This window comes from Melanaphis sacchari, unplaced genomic scaffold (genome assembly GCF_002803265.2).
Source record: "Melanaphis sacchari strain LSU unplaced genomic scaffold, SCAv2.0 Contig109_pilon_pilon, whole genome shotgun sequence".
Classification (NCBI taxonomy): domain Eukaryota; kingdom Metazoa; phylum Arthropoda; class Insecta; order Hemiptera; family Aphididae; genus Melanaphis; species Melanaphis sacchari.
Window position 1 is genome coordinate 1,234 of NW_020270419.1, and position 20,840 is coordinate 22,073.

General features: G+C 27.6%; 2 protein-coding genes across 2 annotated transcripts; one reads left to right on the forward strand and one right to left on the reverse strand.

Moving 5' to 3' along the window:
* Positions 1 to 444: 444 nt before the first annotated feature.
* LOC112603472 (52 kDa repressor of the inhibitor of the protein kinase-like) lies at positions 445 to 3,845 on the reverse strand. The gene is made up of 7 exons (XM_025352041.1): positions 3,800 to 3,845; positions 3,639 to 3,731; positions 3,190 to 3,273; positions 2,292 to 2,717; positions 1,595 to 2,168; positions 1,365 to 1,516; positions 445 to 1,235 (listed from the first exon to the last, which is right to left on the reverse strand). Exons 1-7 carry the CDS (start codon positions 3,843 to 3,845, stop codon positions 445 to 447), a joined length of 2,166 nt encoding a protein of 721 aa, XP_025207826.1.
* Positions 3,846 to 13,213: 9,368 nt separating this feature from the next.
* Positions 13,214 to 15,683, forward strand: LOC112603478 (protein ALP1-like). Its single transcript, XM_025352049.1, has 2 exons — positions 13,214 to 13,517; positions 14,753 to 15,683. The coding sequence occupies exons 1-2, from the start codon at positions 13,390 to 13,392 to the stop codon at positions 15,666 to 15,668; spliced, it is 1,044 nt and encodes a 347-aa protein (XP_025207834.1). The 5' UTR covers positions 13,214 to 13,389; the 3' UTR covers positions 15,669 to 15,683.
* The last annotated feature ends 5,157 nt before the right edge of the window (positions 15,684 to 20,840 follow it).

A 20,840-nucleotide genomic window follows, 5' to 3' on the forward strand; every position in this document is an offset into this window, starting at 1 on the left:
AATTATTTAAAACTTTCACACTATTGAATCTTTTTGTGACTACATATATTACTAAATATTATCAATAAACACATTTTTGTTTCTATTTCTCAAATTATTGTAAAATTATTATTTCTTTATTGTTTCTCCTTTTGATTTATATATGTAACTCTTTATAATTATTTGTAACCGCAATTATTATTACACATATTATAAAACATTGAGCTCTAGCCTGTTTAAATAACAATAAATAAATAAATAAGTAGAGAGTTATAAGTATAACTTACTTAAAACTTCATAATATATATATTACATACTTATCGGATAAAATGTACTTTTTTATATCAGTGGAAAAAGTAGGTACACAAATTAGTAAACATTAAAGTATAAAATATTTTAATAAACAAAAAACAAAATTTACTTGAATATATTATTAATTTTAAATTACAAATTAATAAATTATTGTTATTTTAAAAAGTTCTTTTTTCGAGCTTTTTTGTTGGCGAAATTGTCAATTACTTGATTTATATTCAAATCTTGAGTTCTGTTACGTTCAATATTTAGTATACTGATATTTGTAAGTCTATCTTGTGCCATAGAGTTTCTCAAATAATTTTTTATAATTTTGAGCTTGGAAAAAGAACGTTCTGCTGATGCTACTGTGACAGGTAATGATGTAAAAATTACACAAGCAGTTAAAACATCTTTGTACAGAGATCCTAAATCATTTTCTAAAATACATTTTGCTAGTTCTTTAATACTTTTAATTTTTGAGAGTGAATCAGTTAATATTTCTTTTATTGATAATACTTGTCTTGTAAAATCTGAACTTATATCTTTTTCATAAAATATAATAAAGTCATATGTTGCCTTAACAAGATTTTCTTCACTAAATTGTAACATATTTTGTGGTTGTAAAAAGTTAAACTTATCAACAACCTCTTGTAAACCTAGAAAACGATATTTAAGTTGTACTAAAGCTGTATCAATTACAGGCAAAAATACTTTAACTTTGAGATTTTCTTGTGTTATATCATGTCGTTTATCTCCATCTAAATCACCAAAAAACGTTTTAGAAAATACTTTTCGTTTTGTAATGTTATTGACTGGTATGCCCCAACTATTACACAAGTCTGTGGCTGAATTAACAAGACACTCATAATTATCTCTTAGATTTTCAATGGATGTAACAGCCGATTGTAAATATTCACATGCAATATGAAGATTTGTTTCGATTGATTGCATTTTCTTGGAAACTAAATAAAACGGTCTTAAAATCTGTTCCCATATAAAAAGAATTAATACAAATTCAAAAGATTCAAGTTTTTTTTTGAGACCTTTAGCTCTATTATTTTCTTCTTTTTTATCACTGGTTAAAATTATACTTGTTAATGATTTTAATACATCTTTGTACCGAAATTTCAGGGCAAAAACTGCATTATGTCTTGACTCCCATCTGGTGGTACACACTTTTTTTAATACAATTTTTGCAACATCATCGCCTAAGGCCAAAGTTGCCCATCTAGGAGCACTACTGCTAAAAAATAAAAACAAATCTTGAACAATGTTAAAAAAGTTTAACATTTTTGGTGTACTTTTTGCCATATCTGATAACACAAGATTCAAATTGTGAGCAGCACAATGTACAAATGACGCATTAGGAATTATGTCTGAAATTCTTTTTTGAACTCCTGAGAAACAACCACTCATTACAGAGGCACCATCATAACCTTGGCCCCTGCATTTACTAATATCCAAGTTGTGAGTACTTAAAACTGATTTAATTAAATTAACATGTCCTTCAGCATCATGTTTATCTAAGGGATAAAATCCTAAAAATGATTCTTTGATTTCCAACTTAGATTCTTTATAATCAACAATTGTGTATCGAAAAATAAAACTAACTTGGTCAATCTTGGTTATATCTTGCGTAGAATCAATTATGATAGAGAAACATTGAGCTGATCTGATTTCTTCACATATCAATTGTTGCAAGTTAGTAGCTAATATTTCAATTAATTCGTTTTGAATTTTCCAACTCAAATATTTAACTTGTGATTGTTCAGTGAGTAGTAAGCTATTTAACACAGGATCAAACTCAGCAAGAAGTCTAACAGTTCGAATAAAATTTCCTTCAGATGGAGAAGTTTCAGACAATTTTCTTTCATTGCCTCGTAGGGCAGTGTTTCCTGCAGTTAAAAATAAAATTATTTTTATCAAACGAGTTAAAATGTCCCTCCATTTCTGAGCTTCTTTAGATATTAAAATTTCAATTGATTGATCAATTGTTAAATTTTTTGTCCAAATTGTACGTAATTTAACAGCTTCAATATGCTGAATAGATGATTCGTGTTTATTAATTTTCAGTGTTAAATGTTGCCAGTCGTTAATTCCGTTTATCCAATTTGATTTGAAATAAGAATGTTTTCTATCCGCAAACAACCAACACGATTCACAATATACTTTGTCAAGTATAATAGAATAACAGAGCCAGCCTCGGGGTATTTTTTGGCCAGACAAATTTGTAGTAAAATAATATTCGACAGAAAATTTTCGGCTTTTGCTGTCTTCACTGTCTTCGAAATACATGGTACTAAGCGGAAATTTTATATTTGGTTTGCAAGGACCAAATGAAATTATTTGTCGTTTTAAATTGGAATTTTTAATTATGTCAGGAAACTTTCCACGATCAGTCGGAAATTCACAATTCAAATCCAAAGAAAAATCATCAGAAATACCTATAATAGAAAATTAAATAAAAAGACTAAATTATTGTTTTTATATAATATTAAATATTAATTGTCTAATTACAAATTTTAAATTAATTGAGAAAAATCTATTTAAAAAATAATATAAAATTAATTCTTGATATAAATTAGTAAATAGTGAAATTGATCAGACTAGGGAGTACGATTAAATAATGTGCTTAGTATTTGCATTTGATCAATTCTAAAATTTAGTAAAATTGTTTTAAATTTATAAATATAAATACTGGTGGGCAAAATAGGTAGTACCTATAGGTATAGGTACTACCTATAGCCTATAGGTATATGCCTATAGGTACCTTTAGACATTAAAAATATAAAACAGTTTACAGTAAGTTTAATTAACAATTAGTAAGATACGAAATCAAATATTATGTTATAAATAAAACAATAATTATTCAATAATTGAATAAATAAAAACTTTGAAAATAAATTCTAAACTTACCAAAATTTGATTCCATATTAGGCGACTCAACAGTATTTTCTTTCAATGAGTTTATAATTTTAAAAGTTGAAGATAATTCACTACCTAAAAATTATCAAATATTAAATTAGCTATTCATAAAAATTTAATTTAATTTTCAGATCCACAAAATTAAGTTAACTTTAAATTGATATGTTAAGTAGATGTAATATGCAAACCTATATGTGTAAATTATTACATTTGAGATAAAATATATTTAAAAAATAAATTATAAATAAACTTTATTAGTATTAATGAATTTTAATTTTTTAATACACTCATTATAACACAGCTTTTAAGAGTTAAATATTGAGTACAATTGCACAATAGATACTACAATAATTAATTATGATCAAATTTACTCAATATGGAATTTTCTACATTATTTAAATTACATTTCCTTTTTAATAATTTCATAAATAATAACTTACCACTATTCAGTTCAATGTTATTTTCAAAATCATTTTCATTCAACAAATCTAAAATCACTTTTTCTGAACTCTGGTCTTTCAATGCTTCATCTTCTAAAATAATAAATCAATAGGTAATTTATTCATAACAGGAAAAAATGGACATGGCAAGTAATATTTACCAGAAATATTTGTTTTTCGTAGAAATTTGTTCATAGAACCTCTCATGAGATTCAGATTTTCAGTCTTTTTTCTTTTGCTTTACGTTTTTTAGAGCCACTTTCGTAAGTTCTTTTTGATGACATATCAAAATATAAAAATAATAAACTTCACGGAAAAAGAAATAAAAAACGTCAAATAAAATAAAACAAAAATCTTCAAGACTGAAGACAGCAAACTGCAAGAGTGCAATATTATACAAAGGAGTGATCGGTTTGTCACGATTTTGATAGGAACTATCTCTCTCGAGTCATGAGACATTAATAAAAACACTAGTCAATAATCATAAGCTAATGATATTTACACGTATCAATTTTGCAGTCGAACTAGGCGCATCTATAAATAAAACAACATACGGAAAAAGTCCACTAGTGATAAGGCACGAGCAACTGAGCAATACAGTGTCAGTGTGCATACTGCATAGTAATCTATTAATAAACTTTATTATATTATTATAACGTACAAATATACAATATCCAGTGACCTCCAGTAAACTCGGTTATCGGTGTCCCCAATGATAATTGATACTTATAATATTATTTTATTCTTGTAATTGTATTACTCTATGGGTTGATATATTCCCACACTTAAATATAATTATCAAACAAACATTTTTTTGTTTTTGGGGGCCCCACTTAAATGGAAAGGAGGCCTATTTGGGGGTGCTACGCACCCCCGGTCCCCCCGCTAGTTGCGGCACTGGGTTTACCGAGAAATGTAATATTTTTTTCAATTCTATTCGTTCTCTTATTTTTTTTTTCATCTGTTTTCATGAATGTTTTGGTCGACAAACTTTGCCGACCAAACAATATAATAATTAATAACAATAGTAACCATTGTTGTTTCAGTTTCACCAGCTAATGGACATTGATTTCATTCAAATGTGCCACAGTATCGCTATACTCTTCATTTATGTAACAAATATATACATAATACATGTATACTGTAATCGACTCTTAAAGTTGTTAGTAATATGTATTATATATAATAATTATCATAATATTAGAATCACTTACTTACATTTTCAAGAGCTGTTTGAATAGTTATACCTTATAACTAAGTTATACGTAATTTATAAAATGCATAATATATATTTTATTTTAATAATACTTATTGATTTTATCGGTTATCGGTTAACTATAAATTGTTTAATTATTTAGATAAGTGAAAATTAAAAATTCGATTTTACCTATATGATTTATCGTAAGACTTTTTTTTTTTTTAATTTAAATACAATTTCTTAATTTTCAGAGGGTGTAGCTAAAATACTTGGATTTCTGCAGGTACATAATCCACTCGCATACTATAAGCTTTTTCAATGAATATAAATTTACATTGATTTCAAACCAATCCTTTATAATAGTTATATAAATTCATATTCATACTTAATAATTGTCTAAAATAAAAGCAATAAATATACTTTTAAATACGAAATTAATACGTCTGAAAAAGATATCAATATTTTAATCTTAAAATAAATTTAAAAAGAAATCGTTTAATTTACAACATGCAATTGTTTGTAATACTAAACTGTGTAAACTGTATATAATTTTTTTTCAAATCTTGTTTATAAGTAAATTATTGTCTTTTATATTTTTTATGTACAATTTAATGACAACATCATATTGTCATATTATAATAACTAATAAGCAATGAAATAAACTACAAAACGAAAAGAATACATAAATAAATAATTGTTTATAGCAATCTATATAAAAGAACTATGTATGTATATAAAATACTAAGGTGTAAATAATTTAAAAAAAAAGTATAATACACGCTATGCAGTTAATATAAATAAACCTAAAAGTCGAAATTATACTGAACACTGCTTTTCAAATGGTGACGTTCATCTGTATTTATCATAGTTTACTCATTTATCGCGTCTTTTATTGCGAATCTCTTCTTTTACTCAGCAGTTAAAATTTAATATCATTTAGTATAAATGTTGGTTCTAAATGATAAAAATATGATATATTATGTAAATGATAAAAAATCTTTGATTAGATTTTGGTATATTTGAATTATTCGACTTGAATTTCATATAATATTACAATCTATAGTCAAAACTTGATATTTTATTAATCGGTGACGTGAACACTATATAATTCGTGTTCTATAATATATCTAAATATTTAACTATAACTATAATAATATAATGTAAATGTGTGTGGGTGTGTATTTATTTTTGCGCTATGAGAAAATAGTACAGATAGTTTTAAAAAAATTGCAACATCTACTACTGCAGAGAAATTGTGGTTGTACAGACTACAAGGTGATACTTTTATCACTGAACAGTAATTTTTTATAGATGAACTTTGAAACAGGTATATCTCACAAAATTTGTCTGCACTTATTTCACTGATTCAAACTAAAAAAATAAATATGAATAATTATTATCTATAATTAGGTTTGATATCTGAATTTTATGCTGAAAATATATTCAGGTTATAGGGATAGAAATTTAAAACTAATGTTATCATTTAAAAATTTATAAAACTCTTAACTAATCAACTAAAATAAAACTGATTTTTTTCAAAAATATTGTTAATAATTGAAGCATAATACGTTAAAAAAGCCGTATTTTCCAAATATACGTATATATAGTATAGTACCTATCTACCGACCACAGATGACTGTTTCATCGTCATATCACTTTCTATATGCTCGTGTTTATAAAACATTGTTTTTATAATCGAATTCGACTGAAAAATTGTCATCTGCAATCTACTCCGTGACTGTCGCGAACGGATCGTATAATGTAGGACGTAGGTACATGTTACATACTACGATATTCTGCAGATGTGCAATTTATATTAAACTTGAATTAAATATGAATAATAATAATAAGAAAGATAATAAACATAAAATACATTCCAATTTCATTCATAATTATTAGAATATCACTTTTTATTGAATTTACTTATTCCAAATCATTTTACAAGTAAACTTTTGGTATTGTTTATTATTGTTTATTGATACGGACTGTTATTCGTAATGGCTTACAAATGGAGTACGTATATTAGCAAGGGGTAAAGTTAGATTTTTGGAAGGGCTGTAGTTTCCAATTCCCATTCCCGAAATGGTACAAAAATCAATCGGATAACGTGAAAAGTGAGAAAACCATTTCATTGTCCTGTTTACCGAGATTCGTTGGCGTTATAAATGTAAGACTACATTTTTCACCAAGCTGGCTCGGTCACGATCAAACTACGGGTACTCAGATAGCATATATGTTAGCAATGTTAGAATTACAAAAAAAAAAAACTTTTTCGGTTAGCACAGTTTTCTTTTTTTTTACAGTCAAGAAAAAATGATGTAGGTGCCCAGCCAGTGACATTATTTAGTTTTTATTCGAAGCCATGTCTGCGGATAGCTATTTCCCTACACGATTGCTGCAATGAGTAACGCACTAGTTGATTTTATAACAAAATATTATTTTTTTCCTCCACGCGCCTTCCGATTGTACAATTCTATCTACCAAGGCGCGGAAATTGAATTCCGTATACGGCAGACGACGGAAAGCGTTTATTCAAATCGTTTGGTGAAATGAAAAGCGAAAATGTGTGTACCACTCTCGCGGGTCGAGCGGTACAAAACAATATTATAATATTATTATTATCACGTTACGATAATGCGTTATTATAACAATATAACCGACCGGAGGTGCTCGCGCGTCCCACTATGATGACGGCGATGACGGTACCTAACCGTCTTCGTGTGCACATAAAAAGTCTCCAACAGGAGAATAAAAGAAAAATGTGTATTTACCGTGGAGGCTGCGACGCGTAGAGTACCGAGAAACATGAAAAGCACTAATCTCGAGTGGCGACCGCTGTGGTGGCATTGTACGCACACGATATTATTAAATACGCGTTTTTTTTCCGTCCATTTCCATTTGCCTCGTACATATATATATATACAGCAACGGGTTAATGAAGGCAGACGTCACCGTCGCCGCCGCGCCGCCAACATCGTCCCACAGTCATGCCCTGACGTTATAATAAAATACAATATTATTTCCTATCGACTATGTGCAACATTCCCGTTCCGTGTTTACTCGACCACCACCTCCACACCGCCGATCGGCTACACCCACCGTGACACCATTATTTCTCCTACTCAAACGTCACATATGAATCTACCACACTACGTTTAATCACTGTAAACGGAATATTATATTATTTTATTGTGTGCGCGTACCGAGATTTTCGTTCGATAATGTTTATTTTTATAATAATTATCGTTGAAAACTCGAGTATTCTTTTACTTTCAACGTAATATTATATATATTATTTTATTAGTATTATTCTTTTTTTCCACGCGCATTTGATTTCTCTCTCTCGCTCTCACAATCGTGCACCGAAACACGCGGGCATCTACGCCGCGATCACATTTTACTATAGTATTGCTGCGCCGGCCGGTTGTCAATCCAGTTTTAACGCGGCCGTCGCCATCGGGCGATGAATGAAAGGAATGACTGACATCTGCCTTTTGTTGTTTGGAACGGCGGTGGCGGAGGTAGGAAAACCTCTTCCATTATGTATGTGGCGTAGTATTATATAGGTAGCCCCCTCGCATGGTAACCATCCTGCCACCAATACTCACCCACCACAAACTACCGACCATCGATTCCATCGCACGCACACCGACCAGAGTTATACCTATATTGCAATGAATGTATACACTCGTGTGTGTGTGTGAGTGTGTATAATGTAAATAAATGAAGCCAATTTTGCCAAAGCACACCATTTATAACAAAGCATTCTATGTTTTAATGTACATTAGCGGTGGGGTGAAGTGCAAGTGGTTCATGGGATTCGATGTCCCAAGATTCCGCTTATATGTCATATAATATACATAATATACGCGATTTACGATATTCTACCCTCCTTACAGAACCGTGCACTTTTTCCAAATCACTTATCCGTACATTGTATATTTATGAATTCCTTGGACACATGCATTTACACAAAGACAGGTATATCTAATACATATGTATTATAATCTTAGTGTATTACACACACACACACACACACACATGTAGACACACCCGTACTGCACACGTATACAAATTCTGTAATACGTTGGTATGGTACATATTTATAATCCAAAAGTGTATCGTCAATGTTGTTATTGTTTAGTATATCAGTGAAATAATAATTAGTAGTAAAAATATAATAACGTAAGTATACACAGTTGCAACTGCAGTATTGTAATGAGTGTGCTCGAATAATACACTGATATAATAATAATCGTATGTTTGATAATAATGGCTGCATACGCATGTGTACATTGTTCGCACTACGAAAGTTCTGATAATTAATATTTTAAAATTCAATAAGAGTCACGTAGTAATAAAATATATAGTATAAAAATGTTTATTTCAAACGTTTATTCTTTATTACCGTTTTTTAATTCGTACTTACCACACAATATGGATATCCGTTCAATCATTATTGTCTTTGCACATACACACATAAAAGCATTCACATTGCAAGCGCTTGTTTTTTTGTTAAGTGTTTTTGTAACAATATTAATACATCACATTAGCGACGAGGGTGGTGTAGAAGGTAATTGAATTGTCATTATATAATTTATATAAATGCATACTACATAATATTATATATAATGAGTACTACCTACCGTCAAATGAGAGACAAACTCTGTCTCGTTCGTAGAATGTTTTGTGGGTCGTATAGTCGTATTTATAGTATATTATCATACTATCGTGTGCGCGTTCTGGATGTTATTTAAACAAGGCCTGAGCATTAAAAACAATTTTGGTAACCTTATATTTTACAATGTAGATAATCAAATCATCTGAGCATTGAAACCTTGATACATGTTTTTTTTTATTATTATTCATATCAAAACGTACTTTGTAATGGATTTTAATTGATTTTAAATTTTTTACTTTGTACTTTAGAAAAGTTGTTTTTAATGTTTCAGTATGAATTGAAATCAATTTGGGATAATGACCGAGAACTTGCAATTATTTTAATACATCAGGTTTTTAGCTTTTTATGTTTATAGTTTTGTACAGAAGTGTTTGGTTGTAGTTTATGTATTAACTCAATAACAACGTTTAACGTTTATCAATTAAAATTAATTTCTCAGGTAGGTATGTTACAATAAATTAAATCTTATTTTTAATTTGCAAATATTATATACTAATAATATTATATTAGGCATATTATTTACCACATGAAATAAATTTAATTATTTAGAACCCATTTACCCATTTCATAATGTTTAATTATTAAACACCAAAATGTGTATATTGTATTTTTATTGTAAAATATCTTTCTATGAAAAAATTAATTGTCAGTAAAACGTTTACAAGTTTCGTAATTTTTTATTTTTCCATTATTAACTTCATTTCATTTAAAATGATACATTATAATTAAACAATTTTAATGCATAATATTTATTAATAAAATGTGTTAAATATAATATTATGTTACTAGTAGCCGTGTTAGTATTGTCAAAATTGTACACAATAAATATATTATATACTTTTCAATACACTATTCGAGTATAATATAATTTATAATTGCATTGTGTTATTAAAAAAATCCCAATTCATCGTTACATTAATAATATACTATAATATTATTGTACAAAGCGTCTTAGTATAATTTTTATTTATTATTACATAGTTATATTTGGCAGTTATATTGTTAATATAAAAATTAAAATATAGATAAATTATTATTATAAATATTTATATTTTTATTAAAATTACATAAATGATTTATAATATACAATGCAATGAGTATAGTTATTATTATTAATATTTATTTTTCAATCAATATTCGCATTATTATAAAATAGATTATAAGCTAAATTTTATACAGAGTACATCTTAATGCGTATGTCGTTGCAAATGTGGTTTTAAATGAATAAAACTTGATAGTATGAAATTCAAAAAATATAAATAAAATATTTCTTAATTTTTTTTTCACATTTTATTTTGTCAACATATTGTTTAATAAAAAGCGACACAAACACAAAGAACTTGTTAAGCACAAATATGACGTAGTATGCTGCGCCTTATTATGTGTAAATTTTTCATATCAAATAAAATAAAATATTATACGCATGAACTTATGTCAAGCTATTGAAAATTTATAGATAAAAATTCTGATTTTGTGGAAAAATAGCTAACGTTCTGTCGCATAAAATTTATATTTTTCAATTTTTAATTTTTATTATTAAAAGCAACTATACCTACATCAATAATGTATGTTTAATAGATAAATTGTATAACTATACTATATTTATGTACAAACTGTAAGACAATAGTATTACTTTTTAATGACGATTTAGAATAGTGGAATTATATGGATTATGGGGAAAAAAATATTAACAAGCAAAAGAGTCACTTGCTGCTTTTAAATAGTAACACTCGAACACAATATAATTAAAATACAAGAAGTGATGACTGATAATTAATTACAAAATATCTATCATAAGTAGATAAAGCATTGAGAACTATAGTGAAAATAGGAAAAAGATTTTGAATTACTTTATCTGCGTAAAATAGAATATTAAATTAAAAAAAGAAACGCATTATATTTGAGTACTTAGGTACTTTATTGTGGTTATTATTTTTTTATGTAATCATCCACTTCATGTTGTCGTTATTATTATCCATTTATATTATATTTTAGAATTTTTAGATTATATTTTGTTTATGGTTATTTGATCTTGATATTAAAATTAGAAATATTATTATTTACACGGTTGGATATTATTTTAGTGCATTGATATGTAAGAAATGGTTTTCATTGATGTGCGTGGGTGCGTGGGCTTAAAACAATACGACGTACCAATATGAAGATGTACTTACAGTGATTCAATGAAAAAAAATCAAGATTTTCATGAAGTACAATAGAACGCAATATTTGTTGATTTTTTTGTTCTTCCGTTTTTTTCTTTAAAAAAATGCATGCTGCGTTTTGTTTCCATTCAGCTAAAATACGATATACTTGTAATAATTACGAATTATGTTAATTTCTTATTCTCATCTTTGTGTTTTGGTACAGAATACTAATAAAATATAACTAATAATGGAGCACGACTTATTATTTAAATGTAATAAAATATCTATATAGTTACACTATAATTTTTGGAAAATTTTAAATTAAAATAACAATTTTCAACTCAATTTTCATGACAACATATTTGAAATAAAAGAGCCATAGTTCAATATTGTGTTTAGTAAAATTTAATTTAAAATGTATATCAAACATATTAAAAATTTAAAAATATATTTTACAAACAACGATAGTATTAAAATATTACAATGCCAATTATCAATAGTTATTAATTATGAAACACGAGTATATTAAAATACTTTGATATTGAATAGAATAGTGAATTTAAACTAGTGCGTTTAATCAATAAATTTCACTAAGAAATAATTGACATAATTATTGGTAATTATTTCTGTCATTCTTGTAAAAGTAAAAAAGTCATTTTAATGTATAAAACAAAGAGTTTTACTGGTATTTTCATAACTATACAAAAGTAGTACAACTAAAAAAATAGAAGGTTGGGAATTATGTCTTAAATAAAATGTTTTCTTTTAATTATAAGTATTTTCAAGTTCTGTTATTTATTTTTATTGTTATCATCTGAAACAATCAAGATATTATAATGAAAGAAATATCCTACAAATAATATTTGACCACCTACTACGCTGTAGAAATTTTACTGCAGGTACTCTAAATAGATTATCAATTGATAGTTGCTATCAATATTTAAAATAAATAAATTATACACACCATAGAATTAATAAAAATGTCTGATTGTAAAGAAAATGTTTTAACAAATATATTACTCATTTTATCAATATTTCTTATATTAATCACAAATTGTAGTATTATATTTTTTTGATATAAAACGGTATTAATATGCTAGAGTTTGGCTATGGAATCTAAATTCTAACCTTATCACTCGTTTTCTGTGTAGTCTACATTTTGTCATTATTATTATTATTTCTTAATAATAGTTTCGACAACTGTCCACTAGCTGTAGTATTTAAATATTTTTCAATTGTAATTCGAAATTAATTAGCAGAAAGCTGGAAATTGTTGGGTTATCCAATAACTAGACGAATTTTATTTTTTCTTATCTACAAAATGACGAAATTGTATCTAAAGGTGGGAACAGACTATTGTCACGTCACGTGAGCTCACGTGCTGTCACGTTGGCACATATCCGTGATATCACGCTTAGAAATAAACTATCGTCACATTATCATGTCACAATTTAGTACCAAGTCAGTAGTCACTGTGTTGTGTAGGTTGGTGTGAACTTACACAAGTTTTTTTCCTTAAGAAAAATTATAATGGAAATATTAACTTCAAGTAGTTCAGAGTGGGAAGAGGAATTAGAAACTGCAGCTGTTTTTGCAGTTTTGGACGAAGAAAATAAAAAATCCACCCGATCGTGCTGGGTACACGATATTAATAAAAAAAGGTTAAAATTGGGAGAATTCCATCGTCTAGTTCAAGAACTACGAAACGATCCAAGACGATTTCATATGTATTTCCGAATGACGAAAGAAGAATTTGATTATGTACACGACCTTATTAAAAAAGACATACAAAAACAAAGCACACAATTTCGAAAACCTATTAGTACCGAAGAAAGGTTAGCTGTTTGTTTGAGGTAAGTAATAAAAATAAAATATTTCTCGACATATAAATTATTTTATTATTTTTAAATTAATTTTAAATTATTGCAAATAAAGAATATTAATATTATTAATTACCACCAAGTATTAAGATTATGAATTATTAGTATACAATTTTAGATTATTAATTAAGCTAATATTAAATCACTCGTATTGAGAATGAGGAATGGACATCATTTGAAGTAATGTTGGTCTGGTAGGAGTCTGGTCTTGTGCTGGAAAATGTTGCTCCACTGATCTTTGATAATTTTGTTCAGTAGTTAAAGGATAATTGTTGGGCGAGTCTATAGGCGATGGCATTGCATGTAAACTACTCGTACTAAGTGCTGAAGATTGATTTGAAACTGATTGCATTGTCTGCAAGCTACTCATACTAGGTGCCGGAGAATGAGTTGAAACATATAGTTGTTGTGTAGGATAACTGGGATAAATAACTGAAGAACTTGGTTCTCGATTACACTTTATTTCAGCAGATAATACTGAGTTACTTAATGCAAGTTTAATTTGAGCCTGTTCAAATTTTGGTAATTGTTTTGTCATTCTTGACATACTCAGGAAAAACATGTCCATATCATCCAGATTTTCAAATGGGTTAGTTATTTTATGTCCTTGGCTGATACACTTTTCTTCATACTGACGTTTTCTACGAATAGAATTTTCTTTTAGAATTTCAACCAGCTGTTGTGCTGGATTGTTAGTTTTTTGTTTTTGTTTTTTTTTACGTTTTATGTCTTCGTCATATGTTTCATCTGCAGCAGCATTGCTGAATGTTGCCTCATCTTGATTATCTTCAATATTTTGTTCATTTTGCGTTTCTCTGTGTTTCTGTGCTTGTTCGGACTGTATATTTTCTTCTTCAGACCCCTCTGACAAATCATCTGGCTCACTGATCAAATTTGCAGATGTCTGAGATTCGTTTAAGTTACTATGCGTCCTTTAATTAAATAAAAAAACTTTAGGAATAAAATAAGATATAAAATAATAATTTAATAATTTAATTTTTACTTTCTGCTTTCTAAATATGGTATAATAAATGACATTTGTGGTTCGTATTTCCACACAGACTTCTTTTTGGAAGCCATGCCACTTTTTGTTTCTTCTCTACGTCTGTTCCGAGCATTGCAGAAACATCTCCTTAAATTTTCCCATTTTTGTTTAGCAATATTCCCTATAAAAAGGAAATTAACATTAAAATTTTTTTTTATTTTAGATTTTTAGCGTCAGGAAACTCCTTTAGAAGTATTGGTTTCAATTACAGAATGGGTTTCAGTACAGTTAGAGAAATAGTTAAAGAAGTTTGTGAGGCAATATGGGACAATTTAGGGCCACTTGTTATGCCAGAACCCACAGAGGAAATGTGGAAAAAAGTTGCAGAAAGATATAAAACCATGTGGCATTTTCCAAACTGTATAGGGGCTATAGACGGTAAGCACATCAATATACAGTGCCCTATTAATGCCGGATCCACGTATTACAATTACAAGGGAAGCCACTCTATTGTTCTATTAGCGATAGTAGATGCAGACTACAAGTTCATTACAATTGATGTCGGATCGTACGGAAGGAACAGTGACGGAGGAATTTTTTCTAACTCAATTATTGGTAAAAAGTTGCACAACAACACACTCAATATACCAAAACCTAATCCTTTATTAGAAAATGGAGATCCGTTACCATATGTCTTTGTCGGAGATGAAGCGTTTCCATTAAAACCGTATTTGCTGCGTCCATACAGCAGAAATAGTTTAGGAGACAATGAACCTAATAAAATATTTAATTATAGATTATCACGGGCACGACGTGTCGTTGAAAATGCTTTTGGAATTCTAGCTGCAAGATGGAGATGTTTCCGAGGTCACATTGAAGTACAACCAGAATTCGTTGATAAAATTGTTCTCGCATCTTGCTGTTTACATAATATGTTGTGCACAGACAATGAGTTTGAACCCGACTTAGAATTAAATCAAGTTCCAGAAAATGCTTTTTTAAATATAGATGCTCTACGAAGAAATAGCACTCGAGAAGCAACTCAAATTCGAGACGCATTTAAAGATTATTTCAATTCTGATGCTGGTAGTGTAGTATGGCAAGTCGATAGTGTTAGAAAAGGAAGAATACATACTTAGTTTAATTCTTACGACTAATATTTTTATTATACATTTTATATATGCATATTAATAAACGACTTTGTTTATTTATTAATTTTAATATTTAAATAAAATGAAAAGTTTTGAATATATTGTATTGTAGTTTGTATTTGAAGATTTGTATATTAGAAAAAAATACGTATAAAAATTTGTGTCTACTGATAAGTGAAAATTATTAATATTGTTAATATAAAACGTAAATATAAATATTAGTAGAACGATAACCACATAATAGTTGAATTACTAGGATGTACGAGATATCTATTTTAGTTATTTGGTTATCGCGTTTATGAGCGGACTGTGAATTTTTCCTAAATAAAAATAATCTAATAGCATAATAAATGATATTGCTATTTTTTTTTTACAAATAAAACAAATCATCTTAGTAAATTCAAAACATTGTTTTCTTTGTTTAGAATCTAAAATAATAGTTAAAATAATAATTTAATTACCTGTTATTTTAAGCTCCTTTCCGATTTCTTCCCATGCATTCTGTCTTATTTGTTGGTCCCTATAATCGGTGGAACCATGGTCATATAAAGCCTTATGTTCACGAACTTTTTCGATTAAAAGTTCATCCATTTTAACATTAATTAATTAAAGTAGATAAATAAATGAAATTTTAATTTCAATATTTTATATATATTTTTCCAAATGCGTGATGACACGTGAGTCGAAAATGTGTGTGATGTTAGAAAATAAAAACGTGCTATCACGCGTGAGCTAGGAAATGTGACGTGATACGCGTGAGGTGACATAAGTGTGGCGCTGATACATTAAAATACTGTATAAATCCATATCCCACACTTTTTTCTCGTGACGTGATAACACGTGACAGCACGTGAGCTCACGTGACGTGACAATAGTCTGTTCCCACCTTAATACACTAAAAACATGGTGAAATAATACAATATTATGCTATCTATGTTAAACATTTTTAACATTTTTAGAAGTAGTTAGCATAACAACACAAATGTAACAAAATATACTATCAATGTTGTTTATCGTAATCCGTAAAACGATTTAAAAAATTATTTTGATAAATAAAAATGGGGTTTATTATACAAGTTTATCAAACTATGGGCAGAAAATTATTAAAACACATTACGAAAAGTGTGAGTTAATCTAACTTCCACTAAGAATAGTTTATTGAGAGTAATAATTTAAAATCGTTCTTGTATTTTAAAAACATATATTCCATTATTTTTTGTCGATTTAAGCAAAATGAGATGAGTAAAGATACTCAATGTTTGCTATAATATATATATTAATATATTATATATATAAAAAAAAAATATTACGTCATTGAAAAATCAATACATTCATCGCTCTATTCAGAATCTAAAATACTTTGTTTTATTTAAAGCTACAGAAAGAAAATAATAATTATATATTTTTTTACTGTGACTCTTATTTAAATTTTAAATTGTATAATATTTTATGTATTTATTTTTTTTTTTTTATAGAGAATTAACCTATTGTTAAATATCTCAGTTAGATAACGTTTTAATATTTTTCAGTGTCCTTTTTTTTTTAATTTTAAATACAGAATTAGGATATTACAATATTTTTAATAAAGCTTATAATTTTGGAAATAATCAACGTGACGTAAGAGAGCTTAAATAATGTAATCGTATTTAAGCTTGATAATAAATAAATTTATCCTAATCTTATAGAATTCAAATTTAAAATTTAATTATCGTTTGTAAGAGAGTAGAAAAGGAATAAACAGCTATGTTGTGTCCATTCATTAGGATTCTTATGGTCTTATGTATGAGTAAGAGTAAATTTTATATATCGAAGCTTACTTGTATTTTTTTAATGAAATACATATGAAAGTGTCCGTCAGGCCCTACTTTTATGTGCATTACGACACACAATGTGCACCATGAATATACAAGTGTGCACTACGATTTGAACGTATGTGCTCTGCGGTCTATAAAATAAAAATTAAATAATATACCAGCTACTAGAAAATATGGGTATTTCCTAAATTTTTTAAACTTGAATTATACTGAATTATAATTTCTTTCTATTAATTTTCAATCATTGTTACCAATAATAAGTATTTTGTTGTTGTATTAAATCATTATATACATATATATATTCTTAATACATTTCTTTTTTCAAGATAGTAGCAAGAATTAAATTTCCGTTTAAAGCAGTAAAAATAAGCGTGCAGTCCGAAATTGTACAAATAATAGGGCCTGGTGTCCGTTATTGGAAGGTAGTCCACGAACAGTTAATGGATTGTCCGACACATATATGTTCTACGTTTATTAATTGATAAATAATAAAAGCGATTTACTCTAAAAGATTTCCGGGCACATTATTATTACACCGTTGTTCGTTAAAAATGTTTACGTGCGTGACGTATATACGATTCTTGGACAACAATAATTGCATTACTTTTCACTCAAAAACTTTTTTTTCATTCATCTGAACCTATAAGTTTTTTTTTTTAATTTTTGTTTTTTACCCTTATTTGTTTGGTTTCTTGTTTTTTTTTTTATTATTATTAATGATTTTATCTCCACTTAAATAAATTATTTTCTTCCTATTCTCAGAAAATTACTATGTGTTGGTAAAATTTATTTCGTATATCTATACGTCATATAAATGTGAAAATGGAAATCTTTGTCACACATGTTCTCTGAAACTACACGTCGGATTATCTTGATTTTTTTGTTATGAAAGAGTAAATTACTGAGTAAGCTTAATTATGATTCTAAAAGTTAATTGAAAATTGAGTTATAATTTTTTTAAATAATCGGCAAATACGCTCTTAAAGATATTTTTTATCACCCGTGTTATCAATTATTATTAGTATTTTAGTGAATAATTGATGTAGTATACAGTATAAAACATTTTTGTTATTTTTGATTCACAGTTCACACTAATGAAACTCTATGAGTTATTGGTTTTTGGTCCAAAATATAAAAGAATTACAGGAATTTAGATCTTTCAAAAAAAAAAAAAATGTTGCAGTTAAATGGTCTGAAAAAATCAACGCTTGGCGGAACAGCTGTTAAGTTGATATGTCAGAAATATCCTTCACCAAATTAGAAAACAAAAAATATATTAATCTTAATATGTTACGCTAAATGTTAAAATGTTGACACCAAATTTAACTCAGATGCATTTTTTACGGAGAAAATGTACACAGAAACAGCTAGCTTATAATACAAGTAGATTTAAGCATAATATAAAATCATACATTCATAGGAGCGTGTATAATGTGCACCATGTTATTCTCTATAGTCTATATAATATAAGATATTCGTAATTCGTATATCATGATTGTAATACAATTTTATTATTATATAATAATTTCTTATGCAATGTTTTTTTTTTTTCGTATAAACTTAAAAACGCGTGTTATTTTAAAATATTGAATGTATCGCAGTATGATAGTGTTGTTAAAAAAAAAAATTCAAATTTTATTCGAATCGTTTCATGCTAATTGTAGTCACTTAATATGAATCAAAAGTATGTATAAGCTAGTAATTGTATTATACACAAATTTTTTCTAGTTTTACACTATGTATTATTAATATTTTACAATAATCGCTTTTGTTATTTTTATAGTAATTCCATAACAATAGCATTACATTGATAGCAATAAACTTATATTGTATTTTACGATACAAGTATACAGTGGCGTGTTGACCGTGATTTTGAAGGGCAGATGCCCGATCATTTTTAAGGGGTGGGTGCTGGGTTGGTGGGTACTGGATTTAGTAAGAAATATTATTATACAAGACTACCTGACTACATCATCTGAATTCATTTGTTATTTAATAAGAATAATAACTTCAATAGTTATAATTATGCTAAGAAAAGCTATCTAATAGTATACCTACATATTATTAATTACACATTATACTACAGTGTACATTCTACGAATAAGCAATAAATTAAAATAAGAAATTATAGTATTATGCTAGTGACTATGAGGGCATCGGCATAGGCATTCCGGCATAAGCATCTTGAGAATATTATATTATTGCGATATAATCTATTTTTAGAATCATAAACTCGGAAATATCCAGGTTTCAGCCGTTTGTAAAATAAAGTAATTTATATTGATTTAATAAAGGTACTTTTTTGTTGTATATAGTATGGCACATGGGTCATGGGTAGCGGGTACTGTGTAAGAATTAAGGGGTGGTAGGTTATTCAAAAAATGAATTGCCCGATAAAATATTTCACTTCGCCACGCCACTGCAAGTATACCATAGTTTTTATTTTTGTTAAATTTGAAAATTATTTAGTTATTATTTTTATTATTGTTAAATCCCATTCTGTACAGCTTAACATTTTTTTAATAATATTAAACACTAATCGGTCTCATATCTTAATAATACCAGTAATTTTATTACCCAACACTCTTATTATAAGGCGTGTCTACAAATAATTTTATACGTTTGACATTTTAGCGTCTCGAATTCTGTTAACAAAATGCATTTGTTATGACAGCAAAATAACAACGATTCGACAAGACAGCAATGTTAATGATAAAAATGTTACCATTTATTTCTCTAAATATTAAAATCAAAATATTTCAACCTACATAGTTACCCAAACAATAGGATTCTTAATTTAATGGGATAAAATATGTTTGTACCAACAATTCGTTGTGTATGCGACGGACTATACGGGTTATGATTAATGCGTGTATCACATAATGTGACTTAATGCCAAGTATAATTGAACTGTTAAAAAGAGAAAAGTATTTGCTTTTTATATAGATAGGCTAAAATCACGATAAGCAAATTATCACCTATAGGCAACGGTAATGTAAAATTAGTGCTTTGATAAATCATAATAACTAAATTTATAAAAACAATACATGAAATAGTAAAGCAAATAAAGATTTGAAAAATAATATATTATTCTATTAATATACCATTTTTTTTTCTATAGTACCATATGGTCTACGGATATTCTGGCTCTAATTATTATATTATTGACTATAATATTATTTAATAATAAATAAAAACGTTAAACATATTTATTATTCTTGTAATACATTAATAAGAATAAATTGATAACTGAAGTTAAACATTTTTTTTTTTTAATATACAACCTATTCAATAAACATAATCTACATTATGATATTGTCCTAAACGAACAATAAATATTTACTTA